General features: G+C 47.8%; 1 protein-coding gene across 4 annotated transcripts; it reads left to right on the top strand.

Annotated features, from left to right (window-relative positions):
- Window positions 1–2,198: 2,198 nt before the first annotated feature.
- TTPAL (alpha tocopherol transfer protein like) lies at window positions 2,199–15,779 on the top strand. 4 transcript variants are annotated; one of them, XM_058562651.1, is made up of 6 exons: window positions 2,199–2,277; window positions 5,280–5,422; window positions 6,218–6,677; window positions 9,576–9,769; window positions 11,761–11,871; window positions 13,781–15,779. In XM_058562651.1, exons 3-6 carry the CDS (start codon window positions 6,233–6,235, stop codon window positions 14,057–14,059), a joined length of 1,029 nt encoding a protein of 342 aa, XP_058418634.1. In that variant the 5' UTR covers window positions 2,199–2,277; window positions 5,280–5,422; window positions 6,218–6,232; the 3' UTR covers window positions 14,060–15,779. The 4 variants fall into 4 exon arrangements, with proteins under 4 accessions (XP_058418634.1, XP_058418633.1, XP_058418635.1 ...); XM_058562652.1 differs by having other exon boundaries at window positions 2,222–2,277; window positions 5,277–5,422; XM_058562650.1 differs by lacking the exon at window positions 5,280–5,422 and having other exon boundaries at window positions 2,209–2,277.
- Window positions 15,780–17,744: the final 1,965 nt, after the last annotated feature.

Genomic DNA, 17,744 nt, shown 5'->3' with positions numbered 1-17,744 from the left:
ATCCTGAGATAACTTGGTTCTCAAATGTAACACCAGGAGGAACCAAAAATAATGGCCCTCAATTGAGGGATGGGACAGGGCCTTCTGGGGCATCTCTGAATCTCCTCCCAACCCTTCCGTGCCCTTGAGACCAGGTTCTGGACCTATGTTCCTCTCCTCCTGCTGGCAGTATGTGGGATTGCAATCCGGACTGGGTACCACCAGTAGATCAGTCCTGGGTCTGGGTTCAGAGGGGTTTATCCCAATGCCTAGGACAGCATGGTTTGGACAGGGTTATCCCCCACCCTTTGCCACAAGAGGTGCCATTTGTAAAACAATTACTGTTTGCCTGGCAGGGGGCAAGGCGTTTCCTCTTATGAGCTCATCTAATCAGCTTTTTGCCCACGAGGAACTAGAGGCTTTGGAAGTTTGAATGATTTGGCCAAAGTCACATAGCTAGAATTGGGGTTGCCAGACTATGGTAGGCTGAATAATGGCACCCCAAAGACGTCCTCGTCCTAATATCCGGAACCTGTGAATATCTTACCTTGTATGGTGAAAGGAACTTTGCAGATGTGGTTAAATTAAGGATCTTGAGATGGAAGATTATCCTACATTATCTGGGTGGGCCCAACGTAATCACAAGAGTCCTCATAAAAGGGAGGCTGGACACACTGTACCTCTAGTCAACAATAATGTTGTGTTCACTTAAAAATTTGTGAAGAGGGTAGATCTCATGTTAAGTGTTCTTAGCCTGAGAAAATAAAAAGGTTTTCTGAAAAAGTGGGAGGCAGGAGGATCAGAGTTAGCAGTAGACATGACAACAGAAGTAAGAGGTTGAAGTGATTCGAGGAGGGGCCACGAATCATGGAATGCATGTGGCCTCTAGAAGCTGAAAAGGCAAGGAAATGGATTTTCCCTTGAAGTCCCCAGAGAGAATGCATCCCCGCCAACACCTTGATTTTAGACTTCTCACTTGCAGATCTGTAAGAGAACAAATTTGTGTTGTTTCAAGCCACTAAGTTTGTAGTAATTTGTTGTAACAGCAATAGGAAACTAATACACAGGTTTAGCAAAAAATTAAAAAAAAAAAACAAGATGCCCAGTTAAATCTGAATTTCTGCTAGACAATAATTTTTTTAGTATAAGTATGTCTCAAATGTCGCATGAGACATACTTAAAAAGAAATTGTCATTTACATGAAATTCAAATTTAACTGAGTGTTCTGTATTTTATCTGGCAACTCTAGAAGTGGTGGAGCTGAGAGCAGAAGTCAAAACTCATGGTTCCCTGGAACCCCTCTCCCCTCCCCCAACACAATCGAGCATCTGGCAGAAACTGTCATGTTCCTGTGGCCCCCGTGGGTCAGTTCCCACCTCCCTCGGACTCCTCTTGCCCCTGGGGTAGGGAAAGGAAGAGATTGTTTAAGGTCATCTCTTGGATACTCCATTGGGCTCTGAGTCCTCCTAGACCAGAGAATTTCTCTCTAGAAATGATTTAGCGTCTTTACTCTGCTCGAAAAAGGGACCTGGGAGATTTGTCTCAAAGTTGTAGTTGCACAAAATATATGCTGGGGAAGAGGGGACTGGGTTTCTCAAGCTACCACTTTCTGAAGTGGACTTCACGAACCCCAAAGCAGGAAACAAGTAATTATTGAATCAGGATTCCAGAGCAAGGGGAAACTGAAGCCCAAGGGTGGAACGGGGATTTGCTCAAGGCCACTCAGCTAACGACAGCCACAGATGCGCCCTGAAGTGGAAGCTCCCCCTTTGGAGTAGCCAGTCCCGACGGCAGCTGTGGTGGGAAGAATCCTAGAACGCTAATCCCGAGGTCTAGGTTTGAAGCCCTTTACTTCATTGGTCGCCAGTTTCCCTTCATGAAACAGGAGAATCCCATGAATACTAGGATTTAATGAGATAACGGATGGAAAACACCAGGTACATGGTAGTATGTTCTCAGGAGGCGGTAGTTTCTTTCTTTCCTTCTCTGGGCCTCAGTTTCCCCATCTATACCATCTACACCTGCTCGCGCCCCCTGTTTCTTCCGGCCAGCCCCTCCCCGGGCTCTCGTCCCACAGCGCGGAATCCCGGCCGCTAGCGGGGGACAGAAAGCCGGCACTGCGGCTAGCCCCCGCACATGCGCACTCACGGCGGCGCCCCGCCTTCCCACGCCCTGCGACGTCACTTCCGGCGCGAGGGGCCGGGCCGGCCGGGCGGGGAGTGCGGGTCAGTTCTGTGCGCGCTGTAGGACGAGGCCCCCGCCGCCCGTTGACGCGCGCTCCGCCCCGTAGCCGGGCCGGTGAGTGCCCGCGAGCCCCTCCGTGTGCCTTGGGGGCCGGGAAGAGGGACCGCTGAGAGGGAGGGATAACCGGAAGTGGGGGACCCGAGGAGAGAGAGAGAGACCCCAGGAAATGGGGACGCCTGGGGAAGGGGTGACAACCGGAAATGAGGGGGCTCGAAGGTTGTCGACGGGACGTGGGGTCTCTGGGGCTCCAGGAGCGATGGCTTCCTGACCTCTCCTTGGTGGGATGGGGTGGGGAAGAAGGTGATGCTCACAAAATGATGGGTTCCAGGTGAGGAAGATTCCCGGCTTCTCCCTCACGAATGGTGTTTGCATCCAGCCCTGTACCCACCCGTCCGTTCATTCGCCAGACTGTCACTGGGTCCTGCTCTCTGCTTAACGCTGCCGAGGCCCTGGAGATTAAACAGGGAGCTCCAGGTGGAGTGTAGCGCCCAGGGTGGGGCTAGACACATCCTCGCTCGGCCTCACTGGGTGTGTACCCTTGGGCACATCACTTACCCTCGTATCATCCGCTGATATTTACTGAGCACGGTTATGCACCAGGCACTGGGGCTAGCAGTGAACGTGGCAGGCAAGTTGTCTGCCCTCATGGGATTTACATTCTAGTGGGCAGTTTCCTCCTTTGTAAAATAGGGACCGTAATAGTGCTCTCACCAAATACTGCGAAGATTAAATGAGAGACGGTTGTAAAGTGCTTATCACGGTGCTTGATACTTAGCAAAACGCTCAAGCACGTGTTATCTCTTTTCACCATTCCACCATGAGTTAAACTTCATAAGGCAAAGAATGACATTGTTTACTGTTGTGTGCGCCCGGCATGTGTGAGCATGTACCTACCTGTGTGGAAGGTGATCAGTAATTATTCGATAAATGAGTGGATGGTGAAACTCACTCTGAGGAGTTTCATGTAATCACCCATGACACTGACTGCAATTTCTGAAAGAGAAATAGGAGCCCGGTGCTGTGGAAAACTGGAGGGAATCACCCTGGGGGAGTCAGAGAAGGCTTCACAGAGGAGGTGACATTGAAGCTGGGCCTGGAAGGTGATGAGTTGTCTGGTTGGGAATAAACAAGGAGAGGAAGTTCCAGGCAGAGGTGTCAGACATGCATGAGGTGTTCGGAGAGCGATGGGTCATTGGTTTGTTTTCACTGGCATCTGATGTGCATTGAGGGGGGAAAGGTGGGAGAGAGACTGGAAAGGGACTTTGAGGCTAGACCTGCAGCTCATGGACACTATAGTCTGTCTCCAGATAGCCTGGATTGGGATTACAGGCATCTGTTGGTGACTCCCATGGAAACAGAGGCTAGGGTGGGTCCCGTGAACCATGAGTGTTGTTCCATTCCTCACTCAGCATACCTCTACCAAACAGATTAAACTCATTCAACAAACATTTATGGAGTGCAGACTTTGTGTCTGACACCCTGCTAGGTGCTGAGTTTAAGGCAATGAACAAGGCAGATGTGGATGTGGTCCACAGATTGCCTAGAGACACTTAGAGCAGAGTGGGAGCGGTGCTGTGCCAAAGAGCTGCTGCTGCTGGGGAGCCTCCTAATCTGGCCTGGAGTCCGAGAAGGCGTCCTGCTTCAAGCAGCATCATCTCGCCTGGATTATTGCAATAGCCTCTAAATGGTCTCTTTGCTTCTGTCCTCATCCCATTACAGTCCATTCGCAAGACAGCCGAGTGATCCTTTAAAGATATAAATCAGATCGTGTCATTCTACTCAAAAACCCTCCATAGCTCCCGCCAGCCTCAGTAAAAGTCAGAGTTCTCACTGGCCTACCAAACCCTGTACCACTGGGGCCCCCGCACCTCTAAATTCATCTGCTCCTTCTCTCTTCCTTGGGCATTTGGCTCTAGTCACAGTGGCCTCTTTGCTATTCCTTGAAAAAGGCAGGGATGTTCCTGCCTCAGGCTTTGCACTTGCTCTTCCCCCAGATATCTGCATGGCATGCTCCCTCATCTTCTTCATCTTTGCTCAAATGTCACTTAGAGGGGGCTTCCCTGATCACCCTAGTCAGGATTGCAACTCCCATCCCCAGATACATCCAGCCCACTTCCCTGCTTTATTTCTCTCCCTCGCACCCATCATCTTCTGGTAGACTATATAGTTTATTTTGCTTAGAGTCTCCCCCACTAGAATCTAAGCTCAATGAAGGCAGGATTTTTTTATTTGTTCACTGCTGTATCCCCAGTGCCAGGAAGAGCACCTGGTCTGCAGTAAGTGCTCGGTGTTTGTTGAATGGATGGAGTGGCATCTAATCAGACTTGAGGGTGAATCAGTCAGGTGAAGAACTGGAGGACGAGCATGCTAGTCAGAGGAAACAGGATGTGCACTAGACGAGAAAACACATCTTCGGGAGGAAGTGAAAGAAGCCGAGTGGGGCTAGAGGTTAGAATACAAGGAATGGGGTGGGCAGACCTAGGATTTAGAGGGGGTGACCTGGTCACTCTGGCTGCTGTGGACTGGGGGGATACTGGCTATGTGCAGAGACCCTGAGACGGTCCCTGCTTTCTTGTTGAGCTCAGAGTGGGGGATCAGTGATGGCCCATGGACAAGAGCTTGGGCTTTCGAACTGGGCTGTCCTGCTGCTACCATATTCCTGGGATACCTAAGGCAGCTGTTTTGTTTTTGTTTTTCATTCAATAAGTGTGTTGGTTCAGGTCTTCTAAGAAGCAGACAGTAGGATGAGATTAGACATGCAAGAAATTTATTGGAGGCAATGCCTGTGGAGCTTAAAAGGGAGAGGAGCTGGAGAAGTCAGGGAGAGCCTTCGGACAGCCATGCGAGCCCGGCCCCTGTGAAGGAGGTTTGGGCGGGAGGTCTCGGACTGCAGTGCAGTTCCACAAAGGGTTCGGCCAGGCCAGGCTGATAGGGCATCCTCCAGGCAAAGTTGCCTATTAGAGGAGGCCCAGGTCTCACTCAGTCATTGGGGGCAGCCTGGAAAGTGTGGCATCCACCAGCTGAGGGCATCCACTGATTATGTTCCACCCCAGCAGATCTGATCAGCTCAGTTTCACAGCTGCCATGATAAGTCACACGTGTATATGGTAAAAAATTAAAACGGTACAACGGTACAGTGAAAAGTCTCTCTCCTACCTTAAATGTCCGGTCGTCCAGTTCTGCTCCCTGGGAAGTGTTGGTAAGTTTCTTGTATCCCCTTCCAGAAATTTTAGGTGCATTCACAAGTGTATATATGTGTATATTTAAAAATATAAATGCGATTATTTTATGCACACTGTTCTGCAACCTGCTTTCTTTTTCTTTAATATGTCAGTTCATAAAGATCTGCCTAATTCCTTTTCATGACTGAATATTATCCCATTCATATGGTAATATTATTTAACCAGTCTCCGACTGGTATGCCATTAAAGGGTTTCCCGTTTTTGTCTTTATAATCAATATTTGTAATGATCATCCTGGTGTGTGTATTTTGCACACACATACAAGTACATGTCCTAGAAATGGAATGCTGAGCCAAAGGGTGTGTGGTTTTAAATTTGGTAGATATTGACAAACTGCCTTCTAAAGAGGCTATGTCAATTTATTCTCCCACCCACAGCAAGCGTATCAGAGTTACTGCTTTGTATTTTTGGCAATCTGAATTTCAAAGTTGTTTTAATTCACATTTCTTTAATTATGAGTCAAGTGAAGCACCTATTCATACATCTGTAAGCAAGGCCATGGTGTCTAATGAGGAGTGGGTACATCCTGCCCTAGCAGCCTGGGTGCCTCCGTGGAGATTCTGACTTCATTCAGTCTGGGGTTAGACCTGGGTGCATGGTTCAGATCCAGTTCACTCCCCAGCTTAAGAACCACTGCTCTGAGGTTACTTGGCTTGACAAAAATGTTCCTGTCCCTGCATCATGATGTCCTGGGGTTTGAAATGAGCAGCGCTGGGCTTTATTAACTCCACCTGGGTCTTCTGTTTTGGCAGGGATCCTGGTAGCTAATGTCAGAAGAAAGTGACTCGCTGAGAACCAGCCCTTCTGCGGCCTCACTTTCCGAAAATGAGCTGCCAGCACGGCCCGAGCCTCCTGGCTACGTGTGCTCGCTGTCAGAAGAACTGGTCATGAAAGCCAGGGAAGAGCTGCAGGAGAAGCCGGAATGGAGACTTCGAGACGTCCAGGCCCTCCGTGACATGGTGCGGAAGGAGTGCCCAAACCTGAGCACCTCTCTCGATGATGCCTTCCTGCTGCGCTTCCTCCGAGCCCGCAAGTTTGATTACGACCGGGCCCTGCAGCTCCTGATCAACTACCACAGCTGCCGGAGGAGCTGGCCCGAAGTCTTCGATAACCTGAAGCCGTCAGCCTTAAAAGATGTCCTTGCTTCCGGATTCCTCACTGTGCTGCCCCACACCGACCCCCGGGGCTGCCACATCCTTTGCCTCCGCCCAGGTACTGCCCTAGACTGTTGCAGGGGGTGCGTGTACAGTTTGGGATGTGTCTGTCCGGCATCCTCCCCGGCTTTCCTACTCCCTCTTGTCCCCTCCCTGTCTTACTCAAGGCTCTTTTGATTGCAGGTGACAAAAACCTGCTCAACCTGCCTTAAGAAAAAAGGGAGAATTTAGTCTAAGGCGACAGGAGCATCTCACAGAACCAGAGCTGACAGTGCAGCAGCTCTCAGAGGCCCTGGAACTAAGAACCAGAATCCAGTCCATTCGCCATCAGGAACTAAGATAGCCATTCTCCTCATCTCTGCTTTTGTCTGTCTGTCAGTCTGTGCATCTCTCTGGGCCACACGTTCTGCTGCCCTTCACATATCTTCTTCGCACTCCTCTCTGTAGACTGGCTTTTGCTGCCCCTGTGCACATGGCTAGTTCTGGCACCCCTCAGCTCCCAGGTTTACCTGGCCACCCATCTAAGTTCCTTCAATGCAGATTCCAGATTTCTCGGGTTGAGAATCTGGTGGGCTGAGAAAGCTGCCCCGCTCATAGGATACAGGCCAGGACCCTCATACCCCCGTGCCTCCTTTGTGAGTAGGTGAGGTACACAAATCAGTGAAAGGGTGTGGGCTGGGCAGACGCCTGGAAAGATGTCTGTCTACCACATGCCTCCTCCAACTTTTCCCTCCTTTCCTCTACTTTGTTAAGCCATTGAAAGAATTCACCTTAGATTCACTTTTTGATCTTAGCACTTCATGATGGTAATGAGGATACCTTACATTCTTTGGCACGGTAGTTTTCAACTGAGGGCAGCTCCCCACCCACCCACCCCCAAAAAGCATTTAGAAATGTGTAGGAACATTTTTTAGTTGACACGACGACTAGGGGATGCTGGAACTCGAGCCTTCTGATTCTTGATCCTCTTCTCGTCCATGACACCAGATGCATTATAAATTCAGGACTGTTCTCCACTCCACCCCCAGCCTCGACATTGTCCATCAGACCAGAGCTGAGACAAAATTTGAAAGTCAGATTGCAGTGTTCTTCCCAACCAAGCCAGGAAAATGAGAACATGCTGGCAGCCCTCTTTGCTCATGCATACAAACTCCTCCTAGAGGGAAGTCTGATGGGGAGGGGAAACCTGCATGCACCTTCCTCTGCCTTTGAGCCCCACATCGCCATTGCCTTTAGTCACTTACCAAACCCTCTTTGGGGACTAACCCATTCTCTTGAGACTTTACTGTGTACCAGGCACAGTGTTAACTGCTTTACCTGCTATTTTAGGCACTTTCCAAAATTAGAGGTGTATATTTTAAAATAAGCAAGGCAGTGGAGATTTCAGGGCACCAGGAGACCTAGAAACCAGTCAGCAGATTTTGCTGCTGCGCCTCTGTACTCAACACATAAGAATATTACAAAACATATTACCACACTGATTTCAACCCTTTGCTTGTGAGATGAATTTTTTCCCCTATGTCTGGAGCAGATCTAGACCCCTCCCCACCGACTCAACATTTTAGGAGGAGGCATACACAGAAGGTTTTGTTCTCCAGTGGGAATGGGCTTTGCTTTCTTTTTGTGTGTGTGTGAGGAAGATCAGCCCTGAGCTAACATCCATGCCAAGCCTCTTTTTTTTTTTTTGCTGAGGAAGACTGGCCCTGGGCTAACATCTATGCCCATCTTCCTCCACTTTATATGGGACGCCACCACAGCATGGCCTGACAAGCGGTGTGTCAGTGCACACCCAGGATCCGAACCCAGGCCGCCAGCAACGGAGTGCGCGCACTTAACTGCTACACCACGGGGCCGGCCCCTGGGCTTTGCTCTCTTATAAGCGCTTTTGAGACACGTGATTGAAAAGGATGACACCCAGTCATGTAGAAGCAGGTTTAATTGGCAGCAACATTAAACAGCAAGCTGGCACAAATTTTGGCCAAAGATTTTTTCATAGAAATTTTGCACGTTACATATCCCATTGGTGGCATTCATGTGGAGTTTTATCGTTCAAAGAAAGGGACACACAGATCTTGGTGGGATTTTCTTGAGAATAGTGGTTAACAGTCAAAAGTTGTCATTTTCATGTTTTTCCCAAAAAGAGGAAAGACTACTTAAATGTATGGGGAGTATTAAAGAGCATCCAGCCCGGAAAGGGGAATTTGCTCAAACTGCGGCCTTGGGAAGCCGTTTCCATCTCTGCTGTCCTCAGTCTGGCTTCAGTCTCAGGCCAGCGCTTGCCTCATGGGCCCCTGAATCTCAGGCTCCCAGCCCCACCACTACAAGAGGGAAGAGAGATCTTCTCTTCTCAAAGGCCAGGCTCCCAGAATTGAGTCCCCTTGGCTCTGCTTGACCTGGCTTGGATCACACACTGTGGCCAGGAGGTTGCAATACCCAGGTTGGCCAAGCCCACTTCTGGAGCCAGGAGTCAAGTCAATTTTACCCAAACTGCATGGCTAGCGTGGGAAGAGGTGGTTCCCCCAGGAAAATCAGGGTGGTGGTATGAAGATAAGAGGACACATCTGATGGCATAAGGCACAGATGTCCATTAAGGGAAGTATTATTATTCCACTCTACTTAGGAGGAAATGAAGGCTCAGAGTGAGGAAGTAAGTTGCCCAAGGTCACACAGCTAGTAAAATTCAAACCCCCAGGTGTGTCTAACTTCTGAGCATACGCTTTTAACCGTAACGCTGGATTGCATTTCCATTTCAGAATGTGCTGCTGTGTTTGGAGTTGAGAAACATTAGCTGCTGCTTAAAGGCTCCCCTTTGCTAACCCAAGTAGAGTCATGCCAGTAGAGTATCTTTCTTTTCCATTTTTAAACAACAGTTTTAGCAAGGAGATACATCTTAGCCTGTCTGATTACTTGTTTGCATTCATTTCTGTGACATACTGTCCATTTCTTACTACCTTAGACAGATGGATACCGAGCAACTATCCAATTACCGAAAACATCCGAGCCATATACTTGACGTTAGAGAAACTCATTCAGTCTGAAGAAACCCAGGTGAATGGAATTGTAATTCTTGCAGACTACAAAGGAGTGAGCTTATCAAAAGCATCTCATTTTGGCCCTTTTATAGCCAAAAAGGTGATTGGCATCCTGCAGGTACGGCCCCTATGTGTTGCACGCCTGTTCTGTGCTTGTTCTGGCTTTCCCTGGGCCCTGTCCTTTCATTTCAGACTCTGCACGATGCACAAACCCCACTCCCCACTCCCACAATCAGAAGAGTACAGGTGCATTGTGGGGAGAAGTGTAAACGTCCTGTTTACCCCTCATTCTCATCGGGCTCCCTGGTAGTTCTTGAGGTGCCTTTAGTCTGGACAAGATCAGCTTTAGGGCAAGAGTCCCAACACCAGAGAAATGCTTTCTGCATTTTTGTGTGTGTGTGTCCAGAAGACAGAGCAGAAACTCTCCTAACAAATGAAACTGAGAAATTGTGCTTCTGCCTGAGGTGATGGAGCCTGTCCTGCCTTCTGTGGGACCTGGGGACGTGGAGCACTGTTGGACTCTTTGCCAGATACTTTCACACCTCACGTTCTGTGCTTCAACCGTAAAGTTCCTTACCTACCTTCACAGGGTTTAATGGCTTGCAAAGCACTTTGACAGTCATTATAACCCATTCAACCCTTCAAGGAATTCCCTGAGATAGACAAGGCAAGAATGATTTTCCTTTTTTTTTTTTTTTTTTTTGCTGAGGAAGATTCACCCTGAGCTAATATCTGTTACCCATCTTCCTCTTTTTTTGCTTGAGGAAGATTGTCCCTGGGCTGGCCCTGTGGCGTAGTGGTTAAGTTCGCTGCGTTCCACTTCCACAGCCTGGGCTTGCGGGTTCGAATCCTGAGTGCGGACCTACACCACTTGTTAGCCATGCTGTGGCAGCAACCCATGTATAAAGCAGAGGAAGGCTGGTACAGATGTTAGCTTAGGGCTAATCTTCCTCAAGCAAAAAAAAAAAATGAGGAAGATTGGCAACAGATGGAAAAAAAAAAAAAGATTGTCCCTGGGCTAACATCTGTGCCAGTCTTCCTCTATTTTGTATGTGGGACGCCACCTTAGCCTGGCTGATGAGTAGTGTAGGTCCGCGCCCAGGATTCGAACCCACAAACCCAGGCCGCCAAAGCAGAGCATGCCAAACTTAACCACTGGGCCCTGGGGTGGCCCCGTAAGTTTTCCTTTTTGATAGATGGGGAAACTGAGACCCAGAAGATGTAGCCTGGCCCAAGTCTCCAGCTCCAGCAGGGTTGGCTCCTCGTCCATTCTGACCCAGCCCGTGGGGTGCCATCTCTTGTGAGCTGTGGGGCACCAGAGATAGAACAGTTCCCCCCGCTGAATTCCACAGTGTGTTTGGGTTCCTACTGTGCACCAGGCTGATTATTTAAAGGTCAATGTCACCTTGGGTCATTATCAGAAATTGGAATTCTGGCTTTGAGCCAGTACTCTGGCTTTCCTTAGCTTCCACTCGTCTTTTGAGGCTCCTGCTACATACTGTGTCAATTCCAGTGTCAGGATAAAGAGTTTGGATCAGTGTTTTTCTAGTCCTGTAAGATGATCTGGGGAACAAAAAAGAGTTCCAGGGTTAAATAAAGTTTGGGCAATGTGGGATAGCAAGTCTTTCTTGTTAATTTCACAATAAACATTTGCAGAGTAAAAGCTCTGAACAGTCCTGCAGTTAAGGAAACCTGTTTGACTAGATTTAGTCTACTGTTTTTCAGACTTATTTATCTACCATGGAACCCTTTTTTGCATCACGCCTAGTAACATCCTGAGAAACACACTTTGGGCAACACTAATCCAGAAGTCTCATATTTGCTAGATCCATCCATGTGGACTCAGACCATTTTTACCACAAGAGGAGCAGCTCTTGTTTGCCTAACTGTGTTCTAAGCCGGCTCTGGGTCCCAAGAGAGACTGTTCCCCTGAGGCTTGACTTCCTGTTGAGCCCCCACTTGGGCTGTCTTTGAGGAGGCCGTGAGAATCAGACCAGACTGATGTTGGGGCCTAAAATGAAGAAGATTTAAATGGGGGAGGCAGACTGTGGAAACAGACAGTTTGCAGATATTCCCCATCTTCTAACATCCCCTTCCCTCTCCCCACAGGATGGTTTCCCCATTCGGATAAAAGCAGTCCATGTAGTGAATGAACCTCGAATATTTAAAGGCATTTTTGCCATCATAAAACCATTTCTGAAGGAGAAAATAGCAAACAGGGTAAGTGATGATCCTATTGACTTAAGATACTTTAATTTTTTTTTGCTCCCTTATTTGTGACATCTTTAAATTTATTGTGACAACAGTAAACTTAGTTTATTATTTTTGCCCTGGGACTACTAATTTGGAAAGAACAGGGTTACAGATAAAATAAATGAAGAATCCTTTCTGTGAGGGGAAGATGAAATTAATAAGAATATAATATGAACACTAGAGGGAGCAGAGCCAGGATTGTTATCAGAAGAGCTTCCCTGCTCTGTAATCATTTAGACTTTTTAATATCCTGACCTGGGCATGTGATCCAACACTGCATCTTATGTTTAAGAGGACTTGGAGAAGGGCAGTCATTGGGCAGGTAGTTAAAAAGAGTTATGGTGATTTCTTACCACAGCTCCTTGGGGTTTAAAAATGCTATTTAAGCCTTTCCATGTACATAATTTGTTGTCTCTCTGTTTAAAGTTTGTGGAATAACTCATGGTTTATGAGAAATGTGAGTTTTTAGCTTAACTTGTATTTAAGAAAGGATAGATGACACTTTAAAAGATGGTCTTCCTTTCTGACCCAAGAGCCACTTCTCTTTTAACCTTTCCCAGTACCGAGATGAAATTGGATGGGTGGTATTTTTCTCCTTCTTCCCTGGGCGTATTGTGGTCACTCAGTGACTCAAGACTGGGTCTTGAATTTTGTACTCTTTTTCAGAGAGGAAACAGATAGAGATAGAGAATCTCAAGGTTGCAAAGGAGGCAACTTAAAATCCAGATCCAGATTCCCAGGCCCTTTTCCCTGAAGATTTTAAGTCATCACTTAAGGGGTGGAGCCGAGGAATCTGTGCTTTTAAAATCTCCTTAGGTGTTTCTGATGCAGTTAGGTTTGAGAATTGCTGATTTAGTGCCCTCCGTGCCTGGGTTTGAACCCATGTTGGTTCCTGGAGATCCTGTTTGGAGCCTGCTTTTACCAAAGTGGCCTTTGGACCAGGTCTCTTACATCTGCAGAGTGACCTTATTTGTGGCTCATAATCTTGTTCACTTGGTCCTTCCTATGTTCGTTCATGCAGTCAAAAATATTTATTGATCAACTGCTATGTGCATATATGTTCTAGATGAACAAAATAGACCAAAGTCTCTGCCCCCAGAAGCTGACATTCTAGAGAGAGACACAGACAATGGATTATGTGTGTTATCTAGTACTAAATGTGATAAGTGCATGGAGAAAAATAAAGCAGAGGAAGGGGATAGTGAGGGCGGGGAGGGGGAAGGGTTGCAGTATTCAATAGGGTGCTTAGAGGTGGTGTCGTAGACAAGTTGGCATTTGAGCAAAGACTTGAAAAAGCTGAGGGAGTGAGCCTTACAGATCTCTGGGGGACCAGCAACAGCACGACCCTGAGGTAGCAGCATGCTCGGCATCCTGGGGGAGCAGCAGGGGGAAGTGGGAGGAGGGGGAGGCAGAGACGGAACAGGGGCCAGATTGTGATGGGCCCTGTGAGCCACCGTACGGACTTCAGCTTTTAGTCTGAGATGAGAGCACTGGAAGGTTGTACATAGAGGAGTGGCATGACCTGACTGACATGGAAAGAGCTTAGATTGTGGTGGGACAAGGGTGTGAGCAGGGAGACCAGGTAGGAGGCTAGTGTGGGAATCTAGGTGAGAAGTGATGGTGGCATGGTACCATATGGGGGGCAGTGCAGTGGTCGTATTCTGGATATATTTTGAAGGACCAGCCAACAGGGCACGGAGTATAGGGAAAAGAGAATCAAGGATCCTTAAGCTTTTTGAGGAACTGGAAGGGCAGAGTTGCCATCATCCGTTCCTTTATTCATTCAACAGATATTTATTTGGGCATCTACCATGAAGGAGGTCACTGAATTGCTGATTAACCTAAGGACATATGTTTTCATTTCATTCCCCTTTAGTTTTTCCTCCATGGGTCTGACCTGAACTCTCTCCACACAAACCTTCCAAGAAGCATTCTCCCCAAGGAGTACGGGGGCACGGCTGGAGAGCTGGACATCGCTGCCTGGAACACGGTGCTGCTGGCCTCGGAGGAGGACTTTGTGAGAGAGTTCTGCCAACCCGATCCCGCCTGCGACAACATCCTGGGCGGGGCCCTGCTGCCCGAGGGGCTGACCTCAGATGCGCAGTGTGATGACTCCATGCGGGCTGTGAAATCACAGCTGTACTCCTGCTATTAGCCAGGCCCCTGGGAGTCTCACCATCTTTAGATCCTTTTTTCTCTGGAGAGGCACAAGGAGAATTTGAAGTGCCATGGATTCAGTCTTGCTCCTTGTAATTAAACTGCAGCATGGAGGAAAAGCCTGTAGAGCTTTGAGGGTGAGCCATGGGGTAAGCCCTTGGTTACTTGAATTACTCTGTGTAAGACATGGAAAATGTTCCCTAGTGATTCCCAAACGTTTGGAATCCCAGTTCGCAACCATTAATCTGGAAGCCGTCTCTGGTTCTTACACATCTCAAAACAAGAAAAATCAGGACCAAAGTCACTTTGATCCTACATCCCAGGAGAAAACAACCTGGTTGGCCAGGCAGCATACTCCCATGAAAGAGTCTGGCCGAGCCTGTAAGGTGGCCACATGTGAGACTTGGGTAGTTTGTTGCCTTTCACATGAACCCTAACTGCAGACCTCTGTTGCTCATCAGGAAGCTTCAAGTTTGAGTTCCAGGTCCCAGTTGCCATCATCACTGGGTTTGAAAAGCACTTTAACTGAATCATACAAGCATCGAGACAGAAGCAGCACTTTCAGATCAAATTCGGGAGCCAGAGACTTCAAGCACCTCTGGGATTCATTGGTTGAATCTTGCAATAGAAACAAGCTTTCCCAAACCCATAAGCCTTAGCCCTGGTTCTCAATAGAATCAGACGGGGCCCTAGAAGTATGTAATTTTACTCACCCTAAAATAGTGGAAGCCAGGCCTGTGTAGCTAAAAGAATTCTGGCCTAAGAATTAAGAGACCTGGGCTCCAGCCTCAGATGTGTGACTGTGGACAAGGCATGGGCCTCTGCGGGCCTCAGCTTTCTCATCTGTAAAATGAGGCCTAGGGCCCTTCTGGCTGCTGAGGTTCTGAGATTCGGTTTAGTTATTGAATGTTAGACATCGGTTTTCTGCCTAGCAATATGACTCTAGATGCAAGTGGTTGGATCCTGTTTTTTGTGGTACACTTGGGCCTTTCCAAGAGGGATGTGTCACCGTTCAGCCCTGCCTTTAAAGAAACTAGTATGTATCCTGGGACTCAGAGATACCAATCCCTTTTCATAGCAAGGGCTAAACTTGAAAAGGAGGAGGGCAGGTGAGATGACCAGGATCTTGTCTGAATTCCTTCCATCCCTGAGACTCTGGTGGTGTATTGTAACACTGGAAATGGGGAATGGTTAAATTACGTGGGATCTTAAATTTTGGTCTCTGGAAATGAAAGCAAGGGCAGGTTATTGCTGGGTCATTTCTGGGGCCCCGCCCTCCCAAACCCACTTGAGTTTCTCTCTGTGTGGGTGAACAGACCAGTCTCTCCAGCCAGACTGAATGTTAGTTCTGCATTTCAGCACTTTAGACCCTTCCTGTCAAGAATTTAGCCTTAGCCCAAGCATCAAATTAGGTGGTTCATCTGGTGGCTTTTGACCTGTTTCCTCTCATATTCATTCCATGCAAATTATGGTGTTAAAAAGTGACAAGTACCATGTGTTGTGTGTGTTCCTTCTCTGTGCATTTATTAGACCACCAGGCAAGGTGGACAGCTCAGTTAGGAAGAGAGCAGTGCTCTGAAATGCAAAGGCCAGCCTGTTGTTACTAAGCTGCTCATCTTTACAGCACTTTTTTAAATGTCTGGAGAAGTTGGTGGTGGGAATCACTTACCTCATTAGTGCCAATTCTGAGGAAAGCTCTTTTCACCAGAGATGCTAACCCTGGACGTGCCAAAATGCACACCCCTGGCTGCCTCTAGTTCCATCTGACAGTGACGGCCTGACCAGCATTGCTGAAAAGATCTCAACAGGACATGTGGGATGGCTAACGTAGAGAGTTCAGAACCCAACTGCCTACATGGGAGAATTGATTAGAAGCTTTCTTAGGTTCCAAAGAGGGAAGAGAGATTAAAAAAAAAAAAAAAAAAACGTAGACAGAGAAATGAATCACTCAGCCCCATCAAGTTTCCAAGATTTAAACTCTGCATTGCACTCCTGGCCGATTGCCTTTGTCTATATGACAACACAGAGATGGCCAAGCTCACCTAGAGGATGTCTCAAAGACCAGGAAGGATGTTGCTCAGACCTTTCCGGTTGGTCCAAGGAATTGTTTCATTCAGCTTCTGAGAGGAGTCAAGGTTTGTCTGCCTCCTAGAGCTGCTGTGCATTGTTTTGGCTCCAAAGAGAGAGCAAATAGTTTTGGCACCCCAGGAGGTGTGACCCACGCTGTGAAAGCAGAGCCTCCCTGGGTGAAAGTCAAGGCAGTCTTGTGTGACTCCACCAGGCAACTGTATAAAGTTGCCCCAGCCAGCCGGGGGTGACCAAGGGAGCACAGTGAGCCGTTCTCAGTAGTGGGCACACTGACAGAGCAAACAAGTGAACGTCAGGAGAACTGGGAGTGTTTTCCTGCAGGGAAAAGTTCTGGCCCATTTCACAAACGCCTGAAATTTACCTTTTCCCTAACGTCGGGGTAGTATGGTGTAGGGAAGGGAAAGGAATAGTAAGTTAGGAGACCTGAGCTCCAGCCTTACCGTGCCGTGTGGCCTTGGATGAGCCACTGAGTACCCCCGCATCATCATATGATAAAGGGGACCTGCACACTGAGCACTGAACCCTCTGTTCTGGCATCGACTGGCTTTACTGCCACAGGGACACTGTACTCTATCTTTTAAAAGCCCCCCACCCCGCCCCCCGGATTATTTAGGAAATTGAGGTCTGAATGAATTGACACCTAAAGCTTCCAAATGAATCTAAGCTTAGGTAATATGGGGGTTTTCTTCCCCCTCTTCTCCTACATAGAATTCTGGGAAAATTGTGCCTCTTGCTGGAATCCTATTCGATGTTCACAGGGAGAGGCTGCAAGAAATCGACAGAAACCATCGGAAGGGCAGCCCTGGCCTCCCATCTCGAGCTCCTTTGCTCTGAGTGAAGGTGGCTTTAGCTCCCTCATACTTCATTCTGCTTTCACAAGGAGCCACCTGTCCTTAGAGGTTCACAAAGACTTCAGCTCACAAGATACTCCATTTTTGCCAGAAGTAGGGTTAGCGCAATCAGAGGTATTTCCCTAAATTTCTGTGAGATAGTGAGCCTTTCAGAATTCTCCCTGGATGGGCAGTTTCTTAAAATCCCATCTGATTCTCTGATCAGTCATGGGATTCCTTTTTCATTTGGGTGGGCAAAACCTATTGTACTGTTGTGGCATTAATACCTCATTTTGACGTTTTCAGCTTTTACAGTTTTCCTTTGAAACCTCTTTCATTTAGGAATAAAACGTTAGCTAAGGTGATGATACAAGTGTGGCTGTCCTGTGGCATGAGAGGTGTGGAGGTATCAAACAGAAACATGTTGACTGTCTAGGAAAGATGTCAGTTCTGGTAATGCCTCTCAGTATGGGATCTGTTAATTTTGTAAATCTAAAGTCAATTCCTTTCTGCTCTCCTGACTCAGAAATGGTTTGCTTGAAATGCAAGTAACAGGCATCATCAGAGTCAAATATTCCTCAATAGAGCTTGCTCCGTGGGAAGGCCCAGTGGGATCTGTGGATGAGATGCTAGTGATGAATTTACTGCTTGCCAAGTCGCTGCTTTTCCTTTCATCTCACTGGGTGGCATGTTTAGTCGGGCACTAAGTCAGATGCCCCTGGGAATTCTTGTGGCTATGCCTCCGTCTCTTGGTATATCAGGTGG

Source organism: Diceros bicornis, chromosome 19 (genome assembly GCF_020826845.1).
Source record: "Diceros bicornis minor isolate mBicDic1 chromosome 19, mDicBic1.mat.cur, whole genome shotgun sequence".
Lineage (NCBI taxonomy): Eukaryota > Metazoa > Chordata > Mammalia > Perissodactyla > Rhinocerotidae > Diceros > Diceros bicornis.
This window is presented reverse-complemented; position numbering and strand designations above follow the sequence as displayed.

Bases quoted from the DNA above. Each gene is read 5' to 3' on its own strand.
- TTPAL (XM_058562651.1), top strand. From the start codon at position 6,233: ATGTCAGAAGAAAGTGACTCGCTGAGAACCAGCCCTTCTGCGGCCTCA. The intron at 6,678-9,575 runs GTACTGCCCTAG...TTACTACCTTAG, and splicing joins CATCCTTTGCCTCCGCCCAG to ACAGATGGATACCGAGCAAC. The intron at 9,770-11,760 runs GTACGGCCCCTA...CTCTCCCCACAG, and splicing joins AGGTGATTGGCATCCTGCAG to GATGGTTTCCCCATTCGGAT.